Source organism: Papio anubis, chromosome 9, assembly GCF_008728515.1.
Source record: "Papio anubis isolate 15944 chromosome 9, Panubis1.0, whole genome shotgun sequence".
Taxonomy (NCBI): domain Eukaryota; kingdom Metazoa; phylum Chordata; class Mammalia; order Primates; family Cercopithecidae; genus Papio; species Papio anubis.
The window spans coordinates 66911888-66934069 of NC_044984.1; the positions used below are offsets into that span (position 1 = coordinate 66911888).

The 22182-nt window shown below is 34.5% G+C and overlaps 1 protein-coding gene across 4 annotated transcripts in view; it reads left to right on the forward strand.

Annotated features, from left to right (window-relative positions):
• TRHDE (thyrotropin releasing hormone degrading enzyme) overlaps nucleotides 1-22182 on the forward strand; it is a 417014-nt gene that overhangs the window by 271553 nt on the left and 123279 nt on the right. For all 4 annotated transcript variants that reach the window (XM_009181217.3, XM_017946008.2, XM_017946009.3 and 1 more), the window contains exon 7: nucleotides 3236-3301. In XM_009181217.3, coding sequence (XP_009179481.3) covers nucleotides 3236-3301 — 66 coding nt within the window. The remainder of the gene's footprint in view (nucleotides 1-3235; nucleotides 3302-22182) is intronic.

Sequence of the window (22182 nt, forward strand, 5' to 3'; positions counted from 1 at the left end):
CATTCCTGTCATAACATGCAACTGCTTTTTGTTTATCTTAACTCATGGAACACTTTTCCATCCTCCAAGGTTCAACACAAATACTACTTCTTTAGACCCTCGTTTTCCTTCATCCCTCCAGATATAACCTCTACCTCTTCTGAAACACAGTCGAATACTTTCTCTTGTCATTCATTTTATTTTGCTTTGCATCTCATCTCAGTTATGAGATTTTGAAATCCTCAAAGACAGAGACTTGTGTCATTTAGGATGCTGAACATACCACCTTATTCAATAAGCATGTGCTAAAGAAATAGTTGAGAATATCTCCCTCTCCAAAAGTGAGGATTTCTCACTGATGTATACCAATGAAGTAATAAACTGTATATCCTGACTGAATAGCTCCTCTGCAAGAACACAAAGTAATTGTTACATGCGCAGAATTTTATCTTTCTCTCTTTTCCATGTCTTACATTAAGGGAGCACTTCCTCTGAGCCAGACGTAGGAAGAGGGTGATAGCAAGTCATGAGGACACAGTTTTTTTCTCTGGGGATGTTAAGTACCTCAGAGACTGATGTGCACGCAAATGGCTCCAATGTAAAATAAAAGAAAATTTAGGTGGGAACTTACATTAAAAAGATATTCCAAATATAAAAATTACTAAATGATGAATGAGTTTTATAAGCCTACTTTTGTGGAATATTCTTTATGAAACTTTAGAAAAATCAAGTAGATATCTTAATATATCCTTGAATATTAGTTTAGCAAACAGTGATTAATTCTCTAGAACAAGTCTAAAAAATTATTACATTTTGAAGAAATAGTATATTTACTTTTCATAAAGCTACTTGGGCTTCCTAAATGTCCAGTTTGTTTGACTGGGGCTGGAGTTTTGAATCAAAAAGTAATATAAGTTACAATATTGTAAACAAAGTTTGCTTGATAAACAAATGTTTTAAAGAAAGGATGAAAAGGAATTCTGAGTTTTCTTTAAAAAGTTTATAATGAGCTCCGCCTGTGTTAGGGGTTGTGATCTTTGTTATAATCCATACATAGTATGTGCTTAGTATATGTTGGCTAAACCCTGACAGTTGGAGAGCCCATCTGTCTATGAAGTTCTATAAAATAAGGATTTTAAAATTTTAACTTTGGAAAGAAAAGGCTAGTTAAACATAGAAGAGTGCATGCCACTCCAGAGACTGTTAAAATGTTCAGATGGGTAACAGTCATATTTTCTAAAACTTAATTGAGTTATACAATATAATCAGGAACTAAGTGATAGTCTATAACTTTTGAATACTGATTGTACTTTCAGATTTTCTTTCCTGTTACCACTCTGTCCAGCTTAATTCAGACAGGAAAACTGGTACATTCTTTATGATCAGAAAGGATTCTTGTGTCATTAGACCATGCTAAATTAATAGTTTTTATAACTTGACAAGAGACCAAGTCATCATTACCTGGAGGGAAACACTTAAATCATCTGAAGAGGGCTGTTCAGTGCTGAAGGAAAGTTTAAGTTGACTGCTTTGATACTAAGTCTCAATTCCCAGGTGTTAATGGTCAGGTTTGCTGAAAAATGGATAGTTTTCACCCTCAGGATGGGTCAATTATATTGAGAAATGTATAGGAGGAGAGCTTGTCAAGGAAATTCAAGGAACACAGCTGATATGTTCTAAAGGGAGTTCTAAACTAGTCCTCAGATTGAATCAAAAATGCTTCTGTTTTATGGTCATATGCAAATATGCAGAAGATTAAGAGGAAGAAGCTAAAGAAAGAGCAATGAATGGAAGGTGTGAGAAGAAAAAAATATCAGAAAAGTCATAAAACTATTATATTTCAGCCTATCATTTGTTGAGATGAGAATAAAATACTGACTTGGGGAGCAATTTTGGTGGTGGTTGAAATTATAATACACATCTTTTAATGGTGATTCATAGAGTCTGAGTATTGCACTGCATTCAAGTCCCAGAATTCTAGCAAATCATTCTAGTAACAAATGATGGAAATCCGTTGTTGTGTTGCTGGACTGCACAGCAGTCCACGCCCTGGCTGAATGATTCTATTTGTGATTCTTACAATTTTCTTGTGAAAAGAGACATCTTGCAAGAAATGAATTATTACAGTTGTATATTTGTACTGAGTATGAAATGGGATATGTAGTCATAAAGAAATTTGTAACCCCCAAGCCAGGCTACAATTTGTATTTAAACATTCATTGCTTACAATCCATTGCTCCATACCAATTCAATTTGGTCAAGTGTCTTCTTGAAGACTTATTTATATTTTACATGAAGATTTGTTATAATCCATACTTAATTGTCATTCCTTGGAATGTTTCATATTGATTACATACCTACCTTTTTGCATTCGTGTTGTTCTGTCATATTATAATAATGGTTCTCAAGATAAGAGAGACTCTTGTAAATTAGTATTTTCTTCTATTTCTCCAGTTACTTATATTGATCTCATTGTTTTACTTGTATATGGATATATATGGCTAAATACAGCCTCAAAAGGAAATAGGAAATAAAAATGATTAGACAATTTGAAATAATACTGATAGCTAACACTCCTATATGGCTTACTATTTTAAAGACCTAGCGCAAACTGCTTTACATATATTGAGTTATTTAAGCTTTAGAACAGCCATATTAAATATAACTACTATTAACTGCACTTTACGAGGGAGAAAAGTAAGGAGCAGAGAGCTGAAATAATCTTACTGAGTAAACATGGTAAGTAGCAGACTTAAGTTTTGAACCTAGGCAGTCTGACTTCTTGGTACTCTACTCTCTACTTCCACAACTGAACTTTTCTTGGTTAAGGAGTACATTAAGTACCTATTTTACTTCAAAGTCATATTTTAATATGATTATTTATTAACACAGATATCCTTCCCTGAACAAATTATGAGATTGTAAGTACAAGAACCGTGTTTTATTAAATTTGCCATATATAGTGTTCAATAAAATATTGAGTACTCCTGAATTACAGCTTATCATTGCCCTGAGATATTCTTTCTAGAGGACTTCCATTTTGTAGTTGTAGGTTTTACATAAAACTTCAAAATTCACAAGACAAAAAAATGAAATTGTTATCACTAAGTTGGATGTTGTTTTCATGATACTCCTGTTTCTTAATTATTTTTGAAAATAGAATAGCATGAATGAAGTAGGCTAGGTTTGATTAAAACAATTTTACAATCATGATACTTTGTTGAAATTCTTTTCTTTTTATTACTCTTTCCTATAGGGTGCTGCTTTAATAAGAATGCTGGCTAATTTTATGGGCCATTCAGTTTTCCAGAGGGGTTTGCAAGTAAGTAAGATGCTTTTTATTTTCTTTTACATTTTTCCTTGTCAATATGTTTCACAGCTTGGGAAATGGCTGGTACAAAATTGCTGAAATTGATAGAAAACTTTAAGATGTGTAAGGTAAGCAATGTCTTTCTATATGACAAATGAAAGTTCTAGATAGGATACTCACGATATCAACTGACAAAACTTGAACTGTTGAACAATTTAGAATCTGTTTGATTTGCATTTTTAAATTGAAGTAATTTTAAAATATGCCAGATCCTAAATGTTCTACAAAAGACTTCTGGAAAGACTACCTTCTTTTTCTTCCATTTAAAAATTCAAATAAGCTGAAACAAATTTTGTTAGTATTATTTGAATTATGTATTTGAGAAATCTTAAGGCTATTTTTCAAATATGTACCTTATGTGTTTTTGTTATTTTGCTGTTGATATACATAGATTGTTATTTGTTCCAAAGGTTTTTAATTGTTTTTATTTTAATTAGAAAATATGTTTTTCTTAAAAAAGGAAGAAAAAGATACAGTTTTTATCATAATGCATTTAGAGTATGAAGTATGGAATCTAAGAATGAATTCTTAGAAAAGGAAGATTATGAAACTTCTTAAAGCAGACACAATATATAAAAAAAACCTTTTATTCCATTGAATCTGCTGGAGTAAATCATGTTCCTAGTAGCTGTGATTGATGAATTATTTATGATGCATTCTGCTACTTAGAAGTGTCCTTTAAAGTAAATTGATGTTCACCTGAAATACAATTATGCTAAGACAGAGAGAGCAATCAATCTTATCTGTTCTTAGTAAGCTTTTCATTTTGAAATTTAAATAAACTACATCTGGGTCCAGGTCATATTTTAGTAGTATAATTCTATCTGTACCCCCAAATAAACTGAAAGATAAAATACAAGGCAAGAGTTAACTATGTTATGACAAACTCTCTCTATATACTTACAACAAAAACTATATATGAAAACAACTTTTTTGAAGAATTATTTCCCTCAGAAAATATTTTTACAGATTTGTTCCAGCAGGGTTTGAAATTTACTTTAATCAGCTCTTTCCATTAGGGACACCTTCAGAATAGCTGAATCCATTGAATCTATTTGTTGTATATTAAAGGCTCTATTCTGATCACATAGTTGGGAAAATCTTTTTTTCTTAAGGAGTGTCCTTCATGAATATCAACTATCTGGAGGAATGTCCTTCCTTATCCCCATTCCTTTGTTTTTCCCCATTGAAGTTGTAGCATGACAGTTTCAGAAAATTTCTAACTGTTCATAAGGGCAACACAAATTGAATTTGATTTCTTCATAGCAAGTTGATGTGAAATCATTTTCTGTATAAAATTCTTATTGTTTTTCTTCATCTGTGTGTATGGGTTTGCTCAGCAGATTGAATAACTACAGTTATATTATTTGGAAAGGATTATTATTTTGCAGCATTTTTCTTCGTCCTGTCATACTTTCTGTGGTGTGCAAAATATATCAATTTTTAATACATTCTTTTCCACTGACCCACTCTGCTCAGGTTTATATGAAACAGTTAGAATATAGCCTCTGACTCATATCATATTAAACTTTCATTCCTAGCTTGTATTAATGTGTGCCTTTATGCTCTGATACTTGATTTGGTTAATTTTCAACTGAGGTACTCTATGTTTGTCAACACTGCATTTCATTTGCCTGGTGACATCTCATTGATCAGATAGATCTGTATCCTTCAGTACTTCGCTTGCAGCTTTATTTATACTCATCATTCAAACTGATTTAGTGTATCATCAGCAGTTTGGATTAGTTTACAGTAGATCCCTACATCTAGGTGATAAATTATCTTCTCTTGTGCATGAAGATGTATGGGATACATTTTGGAGATGACCTCCTGAGCAGACACTTCATGTCATGGTGCTGAGTGGTCACAGAGTTGATATTAATATGCTTCCCATCCAGAAGGCCCTGGGGAGTCTTGGTTTACAAGTTGTTGAAAGAGCTAATCTAGGCTGTCAGCACTTATCTGGGCTGGAAAACCTATGAATTGTTTTTACATTAACCATGGTTATTTCCATGTTGACAAATGAAAGTTTACTATTTGCAATTCCAAATTGCGGATAGTGTGTTTTTCATATATATTTTTATTCTCCCACTTTTTTTTACTCCTTTCTTCTCTTTTTCTCTCTTGCTCTCTTTTCTTCCTTTCTTCTTTTTTTCTGGACTCAGACCCTAATCTTCATGTTCCACATAGGAAAAATGTCTTAATGCTCTTTCTTCTTGATTTATTATCTACCTAAAATTTATGTTCTCTTGCAATTTATGTATCCTTACGACCCACCTTAAGGTCTTTTGGGAACAAGGCAAACTTTAAAAATACATACCTGTATGTATGTGTGTGTGTATGTATATGTAATATAGAAAGGTAGTAGTTTTCTGGGTTAGTTCACATATTCATATTTGACTTATAAAGTACCAGTGTAGTTTCAACTACATTTTCAATTTTTTGTAATATTTTATATAGGAATATGTTTTAAATTTCAATTTAAACATGTATTTTTCAGCAGGAAGAGACTCTAGAGATTTTCTGAGAAAAATTTTGTTTCTAATAGTCATATTACCCACTGGATCAGCTATGAGAATGTTTAGGAGAACAATTTCTTATTGAATAATCACAGCTTTTGTTGGTGATTTGTTGGTAACAGCACCAACAAATTGGCTTGCATTTTAATGTTTGAATTGAAAGTGGAACTGGACTGAATTGAGCTTAAACATTTCTGTGGTTATATTATGTGTCACTAATAAATAATATATATTTTTAAATGCAAAAATGTTTACATTTTTGCAAATTCTACATGTCCACTGTTCTGTGTAATCCGTTTTCAAAATGATAGCAGGCATATTTTGAGAAACATTAGGCAATAGAATAAATAAGGAGAAATATTTCTCATTTATACCTCCAGTTAATAGTGGTTTTCTGCAAGTCACTAGACCTCTTTTGACCTCTGACATTATCGTTATGAAATGTAAGAGTTGGACTAAATACTGTAAGATTCCTTTTATCTTTTATATTCTCTAAATCTAGGATTACTTTAATGCAGTTTACTAGTTAGACAATTTGGGTTTGATATATTTAATTTGGGACAGCTGTTTTAATTTGATGGACACATTTGTAAACTAGATATGCAAGAGTGACTCCATTTTTTTTGAATCTTTAATCATTTGAATATTAAGACTGTATTATATAACTATCAATATATAGAGAACTATAAATGTAGTCAAACCAGAGCAGCATTTTTGTAACAGGGAGTTTTTGCTGGTGAGTTTTATTTTTCTAGTATCAAGAAACGACTTATATTTCTTTGGCTTTTATTTACTTGTTCACTTTCATAATTGGCTCTGGATACTTTACAAATTTATGATTAAGCTGCAGTGGTTTTAGATGTTATATGCTAAGAACTCTTGAAATTTCTTGGTGATTTTCAGTGTAAATTCCATCTTCTAATGCTGAAATTTCTACTTGAACTCTTGAAATCTGCTGAAACCAATTCTACCTATTGGTTTTGCATTTAGATATGTTGGAATTGGTTTTGAGAGGAGTCAGCAGCCTCCTTGATGAACGACATTACAGGGAACTCAAACAAGGGGAATTTGCTTTTTCAGAGACAAGAAAAGCTACCACGGAGGCTCAGTGAAATTTAGACCTTTGAGGCCTGCATTCCGATTCTGCATCCTACACTTTCCTAGTCCATACCCTAACTCTCACATAAAAGACAAAATTTACTTGAGTTGTAATTTTGCCATTCAGAATTTTAAATCATAGTTTACTCTTTGGATACATTGATTCTAAGCCTAAAAGAGATACATGATTCTTTTCACATAATCATAGATCTCTGGTTCCCTGCCAAACCTTCAGCTGAGAATTTAAAGTACTAAGGTTGTTTTGTTTTTGTAATCTCTCCAGTCCAGTCAGAAATAGCCAAGCCTCTCAAAGACTTTGTAATTCTCTATTCATCCATAATGTTCTATTGAAACAGTCATTTGTTTTCCCAAATCTTATTCTTCAGTTTAGGAAACTATCGATAATCATTTAAGCAACTGTTTTGGCCTGAAAATGGTTAATTATCATGATCCTATTTCTCATTATTAATGACATTACCTTCTTTAAATCTAATCAAGGCAGACAGACAACTGTAGATAACCATCTCTAAGGGTCTACAATCACTTCTGGTATGTAATTCTGTAACATACTAAAACCTTTAGTAATATTTCAAGCAGAAAGGGAATTAACATTGGATATAGTCATTTTCTGAAACTGTTGGCAGGGTTATGGAAGTAAAGGTCAGGAAAGCTACTGCCACCCTTCCAGAAGTAAAGACATTTGAGTTTCATAGGGAAGTAATGCACATATTCTCAGCTGCCTGGAATACACCTGAAAGCCACTGGTAATACTTTACCCCTGCCTTCTGCCAAAGCCCACATGCCTGCTCTCTGCTATCTGAGCAATGACAACTCCTCCTTCTTTACTGCCATCCATATTTTTTTATGTGTGCTTTTCATTTTGCAGAACATAAAGTTGAGCCTAACTAGCAAAGGATTCCTGGAAATGTAGCATTCAAGCTTCTAACCCATGCAGTGCACAAGAGGGTAGATGGTAGGGGAAGTGGTGGTGAATGGCCAACAGTCTGACACACTTAATCCATAAATGTCTTTGTTCTATTGATTAAATATTATTTGCATTGTTTTTACAGGTTGTTTTATTACCATATGGATATTTAAAAAGTATTAACTCCTTTATTCATCTCTTCCTTAATATTGTATTAAGACCATATTATACTTCCCTAGCTAGAGCAGAGAATGTTCTCAACTGATTTCAATAATTTAACCAGGACATATGATGTGAGAGATATAAGGAAATCAAATCAACAATTACCACATTTTACTAACTTCATAACTTCAGTCCAGTTGTTTGTGGTCTGTAATATCCAGTTTTCTCTTTGAATGAGTAGATTTGATTATATCATGGTGAATCAGTACCAGTAATATATAAAATTTGTAAATTTCTAAAGTGATTACTCATAAAATAAGGATCTGGAAAAAAGACAGGGAAGTTTACTACTGTGAATAATTGTTTTGGTTTTTTATTAACTTACGAATTTAGCCTTTGGTTTGCATAATCACAACTGTAGGATCCTCATTCTTACCTCCCCAGGTGGGCCAATCCTCCTGGGATAAGTTAAAGTACAGCAGCAGTTCACCAAAATTGCTTTTGATTTAAGACCACCTCTACATAGGACATCTGGAAAACAAGATTATGTGTTCTCCCAACCCAAGACTTTCTCCTAGCGATAATTCCAGAGAGTAATGATGACTAAGAAAGCATCTGCATAATACATGACCTGTTGCAACTTAAGCAGAGTCAGTGAGAAATGCAATAGGCAGGTCGGCAATAACTAGAAACTGTCTCTTGCACAGAAGCTCCAGTTACAATTTTTAGATTTATATCATTCTTATCTTTAGCACCTCATTTTTGTTTGTGGTATACACATCTCCAAATTCCTTCCTGGGTCATTTCTAAGGACAAGCTAGCAAGATCACTCATGGGTTTCATGCCTATTTAATATTTATACTATTGGAATCTGGTTTTCTCATTAAAATGTTGCAAGCATAAGTAGAGTCCTTACTAGTGTAACTTTGGGGTGGAATATGTGCAGTGTAACCCCACTCCTATCCTCTCTTCCTCTTGGACAGACTTTAGGACCCAGTGTTGTTGAATTTCCCTTTCTGTGTGGTACCTGGAATATAAATATACTGCAATCTTGCCCTAATATTTTTGTCTGTCTCTATAGAAGTTCTTGGTGATTTCACATATCTCTCTGAAATATTCCCTTCTCCTATAAATAAATGTTTTATCTAAATTCCTTCTCTAATAAAAATTACTCACCTAACAGCATCTTTTGTTAATTATTGCATCTCTCACTTACAGGGTTCTTAGTGTTTACATGCATATACATTACTATTCATCCATATACAACAATGCTTATAGTTAAAATATTCATTTGATCAATAAATTAGAATCTACTTCTTTAACTTTGTTTTTATAATTTAAGTCCAATAGTTCAAATCCTGATTCTACATAAGTAGAATAAGTCTTACTTTTAAAGTAAGTAATTCAAGTAATGATTCTTTTAGATATATATCTTTACATGACTTGGATTTTTCTTATTTCATTTTTATGTTTTAATCTCCCTAATTACATTTTTTTCAGATTTTTCTGGCAATAAAAATTAAAGCTGTAATTATAAAATCCTCAGATAACATTGACTGGCTCGGTAGCTGTTAAAAAAATAATTAGTACCTGTGCTATGGCTTTTTCTTTCAAACAAAACAATATTGTTTTAATGATTTGAGCCTAGTCGTACCATTCTTCACGTTGTTATGAGTCAACACCAGGGTATTGAAATTATAAAGTGAGATCATTATTAAGCTTGATACAAACCCAAAAGTCTGAAATCCCTGTCAGAAAGTGAGTCACCTTCCTGCTCAAGCAGTGAGGGTAATTCAGCATCATCTAAAATATGGTTGAATAAAGAAAGATTTCTCTTGATTAGTATTTAACTGCTCTTTTCCATAAGGTAACCTACAACAAGATGTTTGGCTCCAATTATCAGGGTGGAAATTGCTTATGCAAATCAATGTAAGGCAATGAGGTGTGGATAAAAAGCAAAAGGGAAATATCATTATTATTGGTTTGTGCTCATAAAATTCTGATAGCCTGAAGGTAATGACAGACACAAAGCCATAGGGATTATTAGTAGCAACAACATACTCAATAACTTGTGTTCCAATGAAGTGTTATATGGTAACACGTGTATGCAGGATTTTTAGTTGAAAACTGCAGGCTTACATTTGCGAGAGAGTGTTTTCTCCCTTACATGTAGGTTTTCAGATAAGTAAAAAGTCAGAAAATAATAGAGGAGCAGAGACATTGTGTCAAAGTTAATTTTCTTTCTGAAGAGATAATATTGTGTTTTTATCCAGATGGCAGCTGAATCATACTTAATCTAAAATGAATGACCATAGACAGCTTTTGCTCCAGTGTCTCCTAGTTTTGCTTAAAATGCTATGCAGTTTTAGATATGCTATGGGTAAAATGGTTAACAACTTGAAAATAATTTGATGTGTTCACTCAATGTCATATGATAATAATGTTATCATTACTAATTTTTAATTATTTGATTTGACTTAATTGGCATTTAATTTATTAAAGACATAACTATAAAGAAAAATTAATGAGCATGTTATAGAGAAAGAAATATTTAAGTTTCAGAAAAGATTTGATGGATTTTAGAATTAAGAATTCCATCTTTAATACAAACAAGTACTTTAAAAAAGTAAATAGCATTCTGTATTCATATTTCTGGATCAGAGAGAAATAACTTTTATTCATCAGTTTTTTAAAAATACAGCCACTGATTGAATCTTTATTATTTTTCTTCTGATTTATAGGTTGTTAACCGACTAATGTGGCTATATAACTAAAAAGCCCTTATTTTTAGAGACATATATCTCTTTTTAATAATCCTGCAGGCATTTGTCCAGCTCAACAGGAGGTCTCATATGTTTATATGTATTGGTTATCTTTTATCTGTTAGTTAAAGGCTCAAGATGTATTACATATTGGCTAATTGGGTTGATTCTATGAAATGACATTTTTGGTTATTTAAATGTATCTGTGAAATTATTAGACACATTTAGTTGACATATGGATGTATTTGTATGTTACTATATGCGTAAATGCACGCCAATCTGTAAATATGGACACATCTACTAAAAACTGTCTCTGACTCTTCGTAGACATTACCATTTGGTTAGATCGCTAGTTCTGTACTATAATAAACTTGCCTTACAGGCATTTTTCTGTAACCTACTTAGCTCCTGCATCAGCAGTTTTCTTTCTTTTTCTTTTAAAATTTATTTTTCTTTTTATTTTATGTTCTCTTTTTGGAAAGTGCATGTAATAGCCTAGAACTATATATTTGGAAACATTACAAAAATTGCTCCTAACTTAAAGATACTTCTCATTTACTAATATTTTCATAATTGCTTGACATGATTCTGTTACATAGCTTAGTTTAATACTAGTAATATGACATAGATGTACCGTAATATATTTTGTTTTATCCATGTTTGTGAGCAGTTACATTGCTGTCAAATTTTTGTTAAATAACACTCTAATAATCTCTACATTGTTTATTTTTTCCATTATATTTTCAACTATCTCTTCATATATATATTTTAGGAGCAGAGTATCAATTTTTTCTCCGAAATATTAAACCAGTGTATAATGCTAGAAGTTTGAAAGTTCTCTGTTTATACTATACTAAGTAAACAGGATTCTTATAACTTTTCAGAATAAATTTCTTACTAATTTAGTAAGTAAAAAACTTTTTTCATTGTTATTTCAGTGTATACATTTTATCATAAATGAGGCTATGAAATGTTTTAATACATTCTCTGCTTGCATTTCCTTTCATTCACTCTTTTATAACATTTATCCATGTGTCTTATGCATTAAAATTGAGGTCTTACTCTCTTTTTAGTAACTTTATTTAGTTATAAAATAAAAATAATGAACTATAACATATTTACTGCAAATTCTTTTTCTCTTATATTTAATATGTCAGAATTATTGTTATGAAAAAACACCTTATAAATTATTGGCCTAGGAGTGTTACAAAGACTTAAGTTACATATTTTGAACCTGGTTTACAAAAGGTTTGTATGCATCCAAAATTTCCCTTTTGTCTACCTCTGTATTTTTGTTTATGGAAGAGAGAACTTCGTGTTAACACGGCACAGAAAGAAATGGTAGTTATTGTTATACTACCATAGTATAACAATATTCACTTGTTATACTGAATCTGATTTCCTTTTGCAATCAGTCTCCTGTATTCACCTTCTCTCTTCTGCTCAAGGTCTCTCCTTATGATTATTTTACAGATCAGTTTCTTTTCCATTTAAGAAAAATAACACATGCGGCCGGGCGCGGTGGCTCAAGCCTGTAATCCCAGCACTTTGGGAGGCCGAGGCGGGTGGATCACGAGGTCAGGAGATCGAGACTATCCTGGCTAACATGGTGAAACCCCGTCTCTACTAAAAATACAAAAAACTAGCCGGGCGAGGTGGCGGGCGCCTGTAGTCTCAGCTACTTGGGAGGCTGAGGCGGGAGAATGGCCTGAACCCGGGGGGCGGAGCTTGCAGTGAGCCGAGATCACGCCACTGCACTCCAGCCTGGGAGCACAGCGAGACTCCGTCTCAAAAAAAAAAAAAAAAAAAATCATTTCTTAATGTTTTGTGCTAAAAAACAAAATTATAATTTCTCTTCCTGTACCAGCTTTGCTTAGTTTTATATATACAGTTCACATTCCCCACCCATTAGACATGTCCAGTCATTCATTTATTCCACATGTATTTATTATGCATCTAGTCTATGTCAGACATCATGATAAGTACTAAGTATTCAGGGCATGCTGTACACAGTAGATATGGCCCCTGTTCTCATGAATCATGTAACAGGATAAAGGGAATACACCATAGATAGGAAAAAACAAATGAATCTATTTTTTGCTCAATGTGAAAAAATTCTAGGAAGGAAAAATAGGATGCTGTGAGAAAGCATAGCAAGTGGGTGGTTGGAACAACTCTAGATCGGTTGTTTAGGGAATCCTTGAGAAGACGGTAGGTATGCTGAGGTCTGAAGGAAGAAAGATGGGAGTCAGGGAGATTCCAAGAAGAGGGAAGGGCTAAAACAAGAACTGAGCACGTTTAAGGAAAAGAAAGAAACTGGTGGATGCGTAGAGTTAGTAAGAACAACAGGTAGGAGAGGTGAGCAGCAGGTGACCATGCATTGCCCAATAGTCTGTGCTAAGAAGATTTAATATTATTCCAAGTGCTGTATTAAACAGTTTTAAACTGGATATGACATGGCTCTATTTACATACAGAACAGTTCTCTGGCTAATTGTAATAACACACTGGGATTGGGGCAGTCAGAAAACCAAGAAAGGGATTCGGAAAAAAAAAAGTAAGGAGGATATTTTTATATTCAGGTGAGAGATTATCAAGGCTTAAATGGTTCATAGAAATGGAGACATAGATGGATCTCAAATGTTTTTTAATGGTAGAATACAATGGACCTAGGGATAAATTGGATGAAGAGCATGGTATGCGAAGTGAGGAAGAGAATGTAATCAAGAATGATTCTGAGGTTTCTGGGATGAGGACCTGGAAACATGCCTTGAACAACTGTAACAACTGGGGGTTCAGAGAAGAGGAGGAGCTCGTAGAGATGACTGAGATGGAACAGCTAGAGAGGCAGGCAGAGTACCAAGGCATCGTATCACAGATGCTTAGAGAAGAGTTTGTTTCAAGAACAAGAAAGTGGGTGACCAACAATGTTAAATGCAGTAGCAAGGTGGAGAAGGATAACAACTGTAAACTGTTCCTTTTGGTACCCTGTAAATTCATCGATTTCAGTGGAGTAGGTTAAAGAGTGAATGGGAATGTGGAAATGGAAACAGAGTATGTAGAATAAAATTAAACGAATTTTTTCAAGGAAGGAGATAAGAAAAAGAGGGTCAGTTGTTAGAGGGGGATAAAGGCTAAGGAAGATTTTTGTTTTATTTTTAAAGATGAGAGGGAGTTGTACTGGTTTTAAGCTGGCAGATAAAGATTCAGGAGATGACTCTGATAATGTTGGAGAAGTGAGAAATAACTCCAGGACCTTGCTCTTTGAGAAGGTGAAGGCACTTGTCTTTAATAGGAGATTTATCTCCAGTAAATTTGGAAAGCTGGCAATGGGGAAATCAGAAATCCTTTCTGATGACTTATAGTTTTTTAGTGTTTTTTGAGAGAAGGTCACTAGCTGAATGAAAATGAGGTAAGAGTGGGAAGTGGAGAAAGTTGAAGATAGAGAATTCAAAGAGTAGAAAGGTACTTTCTAACAGTTTTGAGTTTCTATTTGAATTTGGTGATTATGAATAAGCTCAGCTTTTCAATTGCATGATTTTCTTCTGCGATATTCAGTGTATGAGTACAGGTTTAGAGAAGACAAATATTTGGATTCCTCCATGACTGGGATTTTTGCCAAGCTACTGTAATTGAAGGACAGTAAAACAAAACAGATGAGGCTGTTTCCCAGGATTGATTAAGATGATCTATGAAATCTAATCTGGATACTCAGGGAAGAGAAGACAGGAAGAATCTGCTAGACAAATAACCCACCATTAATAATAAGAACAGTAAGATTAGTGTCTTTATTGCATGAGTGCCAACTTGGGTAAGTCTCTTTTGTGCTGAGTCGAATTAGTGTACCCATTCCATGAACTGCCCATCAGGGGTCTTGTCATCTCAGTAGAGCTCTGTGAAAGACAGGCTGCTAGGCCCCACAACTTGGAGAACTGTCCAAAACCCATTACTTTCCTGTATTTGGAAGGAAGTCTTGTAAGCAGCTTTTCTCAAGCCTAAAGGAAGCTTTGTTCTTAATTTTTCTTTTCCTTTTCTACTGCTCCACTGCATCCCCCCACCCAGGCAATTTCCTCCTTCAATTAGTACATATAATGTTCTTTGCTTTGCTTTGCTTTGCTTTTCTTTGCTGTTCTCTCTTCTCTCCTCTTCTCTTCTCTTCTCTTCTCTTCTTTTCTCTTTTCTTTTCTCTGCTCTGCTCTTTTCTTTTTCTCCTTCTTTTTTTTTTTTTTTGGAGTTTCTCTCTCGTAGCCCAGGCTGGAGTGCAATGGTACGATCTCGACTCACTGCAACTTCTGCCTCCTGGATTCAAGCCATTCTCCTGCCTCAGCTTCCTGAGTACCTGGGTTTACAGGTGGCTGCCACCTCACCTGGCTAATTTTTGTATTTTTAGTAGAGATGAGTTTTTACCACATTGGCCAGGCTGGTCTTGAACTCCTGACTTCAGGTGATTCACGTGCTTCAGCCTTCCAAAATGCTGGGATTACAGGAGTGAGCCACCGCTCTTGGCCAAGTCCATATAATTTTCTTCTGGTGTCTCTAGAACATTTTGGCTTCTCTTGGAGGGAAGATTGAAGAAGACTTTTGACACTAGCCCTTTTTCCCCATTTATCTTGCTAGTAAAATAACTGAAGTTTTTTGGATTCTTTATGTGGTTGGTGTTTTTCTAAGTCGTTTATTTGTTTTATATCATTTTCTGTGCATACCCTTATCAGGTAAGCACTACATTATGTACATTTTTCAGTTGAAGAAATTAAGGTTTAGAGAAAATAGATACTTTAACAGATCACATGACTAGTAGGGATCAGCCTGGATTAATACCTATACCTAGTTTATATATACCTTCTTTCTCAACTAAATTACATTTCTTCCCAAATTGCCACCAGCACCAGGGCTGAGAGAGCACAGAGGTGGGAGAGGGGAACTCTGTGTATATGTCTACAATCAGTGGGCAACTTGATTTACAAGAAGCAGTCCATTTTTACCAACCAGGATGTAATTTATCTATTTTGGGAGTGAGTGATGATCAAAGCCCTTTATCAGGATATTCAGAAAAAGCAATTCACAAACTTCATTTTTACCAATAGATTCACTTTATGTCTCAGTAATATTTCATGCCAGCAGCAAAAGTGAGATGTAGAAATATTTTAGTACCCCAGAACTCCTCTATAGACTGTGACACATTATTTCACTGACAGGTGTAGGACCTTGTCACTTTGTTCTGGAATGGCATAGAAATCCTACAACGGAAATATTGTAACTCTGGTCATGTGCCTGCAGGTTGAGGAATTGACGGTATGATCTATAATTACAACATAGGAGATATTTGAAAACAAAAGTGGTGTGAGAAGATGTCATTATCTGTCATTTAAAGCAAACAAACAAGAAACCCTTTCATGAGCTGGCACATTGTTCTGATTTAAAACGTTCTGATGTTCTACTATATTTAGCAGCCACTTATAAGAATACACTTATTCTTACAAAATTTACATTAATTGGGTGGAGTAATGGATTTGCAAAACATGTAAAATGACTTTTGTGTTCTAAATACTCTCATATCTAAGCAAGCCACTTCTAAAGGTAAATTTAGGGTAAACATATTTAAAAATTCAGAATCAGAATGGCATGCAAAGCATGAAAACTGACTTTCAGTTATTCTTCTTCTATCTCTCCAATAGCTTTCTTTCCTAGATCTGTCATCTCTTTTTTTCTTTTCATGTCGGGTGGCTTGAACGGCTGTACCTCAAAAAGTTTAGTAATGGTTCTTATTATACTGGACTTATGTCTTGGAAACCTAATATAATTTAATAATAAAGAAAAGTTTCAATAATTATTTATACCTTTTCATCTTTGACTCTTATCTAATTAAAATATAAATATTATTTTTTAATCTTTGCATAAGGCTTTCTTAGTGCTTTGTTACTCATTTTTATTTAATCTTAAAATTTCCATCAATTTCTAGGTATGAATCCAAATAGATACCTTGGTCTATAGTCTAGCTTTCTTTGTTTGAGTTGGTCACCTGTCACTGTTGTAGTCTCCTTGCTCCTGTTTGTCAAGGTTAGGGAATGTAAAAACATCCTCTGAAGTGCATGGGCCAGGCTTCAAATGGGTTTCATCCAACTCTTGTGTGACTTTGCTGTGATCTGATACTTTCAATCTACTTTTGCTGTTGTTCATGGATCTCTTTAAGATCATCTTACTCTAATAATGCACATACTTACAAATATATAAGTTCAGAACTTACAGTTCTCAGTGCAGAAGTCACTGCTTTGGAAGCTTTGTTTAAGACAAAAGTGTTGCTTTTTAAAATGTTTTTGTTGTTGTCACTCTGTCTGCCCCCCCATCTATAGAACCTTCTCCACTGTATTTCAGTTTTAATCTTTCTCTCCAACATTCTTGTCTGCTTTTAAAACATAAAAAATTAAGTATACATGTCTTTCATGCCATACCTACTGTTCATAACAACAAAAGCCTAACTGATTTACTAAATAGACTTTAATGTTCTTTAGCTTTTATTTTGTGTAAGTTGTAGGCAATAGTTTATTTTCTTACTAGGGTTCACTAAGATAGTGTAGAAGTGTCTTCCTTCATTTTGTTTAACCCATTAGGGTTGTATTATGCAAGCAACAGAAACAAATTCTGGTTAAATTAGGCAGAATGGAAATTTTTTGAAGGATATAGGTAGCCCATTGAATCATTGGGAAAGCTGAAGAACCAGGCTTACAAAATAGAATAAGAACTAAAAGAGATAAAAAATCAAGAGATGTAGCCAAGGTTATGCCACAGGAGTGTCAGGTTCAGCTTTCCCCATTACAGTGGCTACCACAGGACCCTTAGTGTCACCATGACAGGTACTACTCTTTTAGGATTCATAGTGCTAGGACAAAGCATCCCCTTGTCTGAGGCCAGAGCACATGCCCAGGCTTTAGCTACCAGGGAAAGTGGAGAAGGAATATTTAGTATTTTGTCCCTTCCATTTCAATAGAGGAAGGCAGAGATTGTGCCTTCCTCCCAGATTCCATAGTGAGTGATTGCCCCCCTATAAAACTGGTGTTTAAATGCTGGAAAGCCAAAAAATGACAAATGCCCACTACAAATTTTTTGAGGTACAATTATTCTTGATAGAAAGCAACAATATTTCAAACTCTTGCTTCAGCCTTCTTGTCACATAGTCAGAAAAATCAATGCTTGAATTTACCTAGCATTTCCAGACTAGTCTTACAAGTATAGGACATCCTACTTCCCAGTGTCAATGAGTCCCAGGCTGCTGTACCCTGTCTTACTGGAGAAAGCACTACTGGTGGTGGTCTTCCTATACCTAGTTGCCTCCCTTTTTTATTGGCTGAATTCTGATTTTTTTTTTTTTTTCCAAATTCTCACCCTCTTCTAAACAACCATATACTTGAGAGGACTGTCTTTCCTTGGGTAAAGTTCAAACAATGCTCCCTTAAGATGCAGTAACAGATTCTTGCTAGAGCACATGATGCAATTTTGACAAATGACAAATGTGGGAAATTTGCTGCAGAATTTGAGGGGAAGTTTTCCTGATTCTTTAAAGGAGGTTCTCAGGAAGAAATTCTGTATCTTTCCTCTGTACAATGTCATGTCTGAATATGATGATTGCTGCTGCCATCTAGCCACGAACCTGAAAATGGAGCTAAATCTTTTGGAGGTAGGGACCAAGATATTCAGAAAAGAAAGTGGCTACAGCTCTGTCCTACCTACTTTTTGACAGAAAGAATCAAACACAACTTTTTGAGAAAGGAGTCTCACTCTGTCACCAGGCACAAGGTGCAGTGAGGCTGATCTCTCTCGACTCACTCAGCAGCTCACCTCCTGGGTTCAACGCCATTCTCCTACCTCAGCCTCTGGTAGCTGTTTCCCTGAGCTTTTCCCTTCCATGTGTATGTTTTGTATTTTTAGTAGGGGCAGGGTTTCACCGTGGTGGCACCGGGATGGTCTTAAATCTCTGACACTGTGATCCGCCCACCTCAAGCCTCCCAAGTGCAGGACCCACAGGCATGAGCCACTGCGCCCAGCCTAAATACTGCTATTTTAAAAGTCATTCTCTGGTGGATCTTGTGCACGCAACTAAACACATATGTAACCTTGAATCCGCCTGGTTTTTAAGCCTTAAGAATCATCCCTTTATGTCTCAAGGAGTAAACCATTTATGTGGTTAATCTCTATCCTAGCATGCTGAAAGACTCATTAATAGGAAGCAATTATTCCATAATTATTTCCATAAATCTTATTTCCATAAATCTTAAAAGATAATAGAGCTTTACTTCCTTAATTCACTCTTTACTTTTCCCTTTGTCTTTATTAGTCCTGTTGGATTTTACACATGACATGTTATGAACCACATCACTTGTTAGCAAATGAAATAAAACAAAAATGGCCTTGTATGCAATAGTTCACAATTTTTGATGACATTATATGCAATCACATATATCCATTCAAGTTATATGCCTGACAAATATATAGTGAAATAATGAATTATGTCCCATCTTAATATTTAAATATGATATTTTGGGGGATCCTGATATACATATATATATATGGAGGGAGAGAGAGAGAGAGAGAGAAAGAGAAAGCACCTGTTGTGTACTAGACTGGGCACAAAGATGTTGGTTAAATAGTGGTAAACAAGATTGGCAGTCATTACTCTCACGGAGTTTACAGACTGTGTGAACAGTCAAACTAATAAACAGGCACCTATGACACAGTGGGATAAATGCTATTATATAGAACATTGTGTGACAATATAAAAGAGATATTTAACTTAGAATTAGGAAGGAGGTTGAAGTGGATGGGAAATGATTCCTGGAGGAAATGCATCAAAATTGAGTCCTGGAAATTGAATTGAATTGAATTGAGGTAGCCAAAGGAGAAAAGGGTATGTAGAGAATTGCATGTGCAGAGAACCAGAAATGAGACAAAATATCCATTAGACATCTTCAGAAAGCTGAAAGTGGCTAAATTCATGCAGGGAGCAACAAGTTAACAAATGGGATTTGAGAAATACAGAGGGACAAGACTATGAGGGCAATTTTTAGGCTATATTAAGGAGTTTGGACTATATTCTGAACATAGCAGGGGTTTATGTGTATATTTAATCAAAAATATTCTGGCTTTGTGGGAGAGACTAGATGTGAAAGGAACAAAGCAGAAACAAGGGCAGCTGTCATCATCCATGTAAGATTCTGAACAGTGGGAATCTTGGAGTATATTTAGTTCATGTATTATTAATTGAATGTGGTGGAAAGGGCAATCAAGGCATCAAGATAACTCTTTGCTAGGGGTGGATGAAAAGGTCTTCACTGGAGAAGGGCCACCAAAAGGATCCAATGTAGGGGAGGATAATGAGTTCAGTTTTTAATAGGACTCGGTTATCTATGTGGCTAATAGGACTCAGTTATCTATGTGGCTTGGATATCTTGGATATTGGATTTGGGTAGCCAGAGGCATGGGGTTTGGATGTAGGCTAAAGCCTCTGAGTTCCAATGTTCTGATTTCTTAGCTGATGATGATAATATCTACCTCTAATGTTGTTGTGTGGATTGAATGAGATAAAATATAAGACAACTCGCACAGTGTTAAAAAGGAGACAAATATTACTGTTTTCATGTGCTGTGCTCTTTCATTATTATTGATAATGATGCATTTCCTTCTCAGTTACTCAGTTTTCCAACCTATAGCCTGAGATTATTAAAAAGATTACCACAGAGAAGGCCCACCGAATATTTATGATATGTTAGGCACTCTTCACTCTTTTAACACTGTATATTGAATCATTCAATTCTCAGAAAAATATATATAGTAGTTATTTTATTATCCCCATTGTTACATATGTGAAGATAGGCACAAAGAGTTAAGCAGCTTTCTAAAGCTCATATAGCTAGTGAATGTTGGACCTTGGGTTTGAACCAAGGCAGGCTCTTGTTACTGCATTTTAAACCACTATGCTGTGATGCCTCTCTCCATAGGCAGATGTAATATATTCTTGTTTAATAGAGTTTTAACTTTTAATCAGTCTATATTATTTGTTATGTCTCTTAAGAATAGTCTGGTGATTATCTTTATTTGATTCCTTACAATAACTCTATTATTTCTGAAATACCTAGTATAGAGAAACCACAATTCTTTTAAAGTTAATATTAAAACATTCTTCTATTTTATGTCATAATGTCAAATCTGCTGAAGATTGACTTTTATACACATAAACGTAAACTTAGATTTCCATTTCAGATTTATATCTCTGAGGACTTTCATATTCACTGACTTAGAGGTTTGAAAAGAACTTAAAATATTTTTATTCAATGAGATACCAAATATGATTTCATCTTGCCAAGTGGTTATTATACCAAGATTTCTATAGCTTCAGTCATGGAAATCTCCCTACACAAATCACATCTCAGTATTTGTGGTTGTTCTCAGTAATCTTTTCTTCACCATTGTTTCCCCTGTACTAGAAAGTTACCTGAACACGCTAAGTGCTCCATACATTTTGTGGAATTAATGAAAAAAAAAATAGATGACTGATTATTAAAACATACTTATTATCCTTTAAGTTTCATTATAATTCTGCAAAATTTTCTTAATTCAAGTTATGAGTATGTTTATGCAAGCTTTCTCTTTAAAAAAAAAAAAGGGAAACTTTTTTTTAAAAAAAGTTGGCACATGTAAAATTCCAATAACATCTGAATATCAGAGTTACTGAGAGTTCAAGAAGATATGTTATCTTCCCTGAATACAGAGGCAGGCAAGTTGGAAATTGCTTCTTATGTCTGGATAATTTTCATTTCAGCCTGCTTGAAGTGGAAACTTGAACCTTTTTCTAAACTGAGAAGGGAAGAAATAGTTCAAACTGATGATAGTAGGACAAGGTCAACTCATATTATGAATAGTTAGACTTTTATGATCTTTGAGAAGAAAATTGTATATTGGATTTTATAGTATTCCTTTATTTCCCCTTTGCTGAATTAGCCTAGCAGCACTACCCATAAACAGAACCTAAGACTAAAGAGTTCTAATAGTAGCACCGTTTATTATTACATCACTAAAATAAAATGCAAGTTAGGCACTGTGGCTAAGGCCTGTAATCTCAACCCTTTGGGAGGCCATGGAGAGAGACTAGCTCAAGCCCAGGAGCTCAAGGCCAGCATGGGCAACATAATGGGATCCTGTTGCTACAAAACATTTAAAAAATATATATAGCTGGGTGTAGTGGTGTGTGCGCCTGCAGTCCCAGCTACTGAGGAGGCTGAGGAAGGAGTATCACTTGAGCCTGGGAGGTAAAGGCTGCAGTGAGCCCTGATCATACTACTACACTCCAGCCTGGGTGACAGAGTGAGATCTTGTCTCA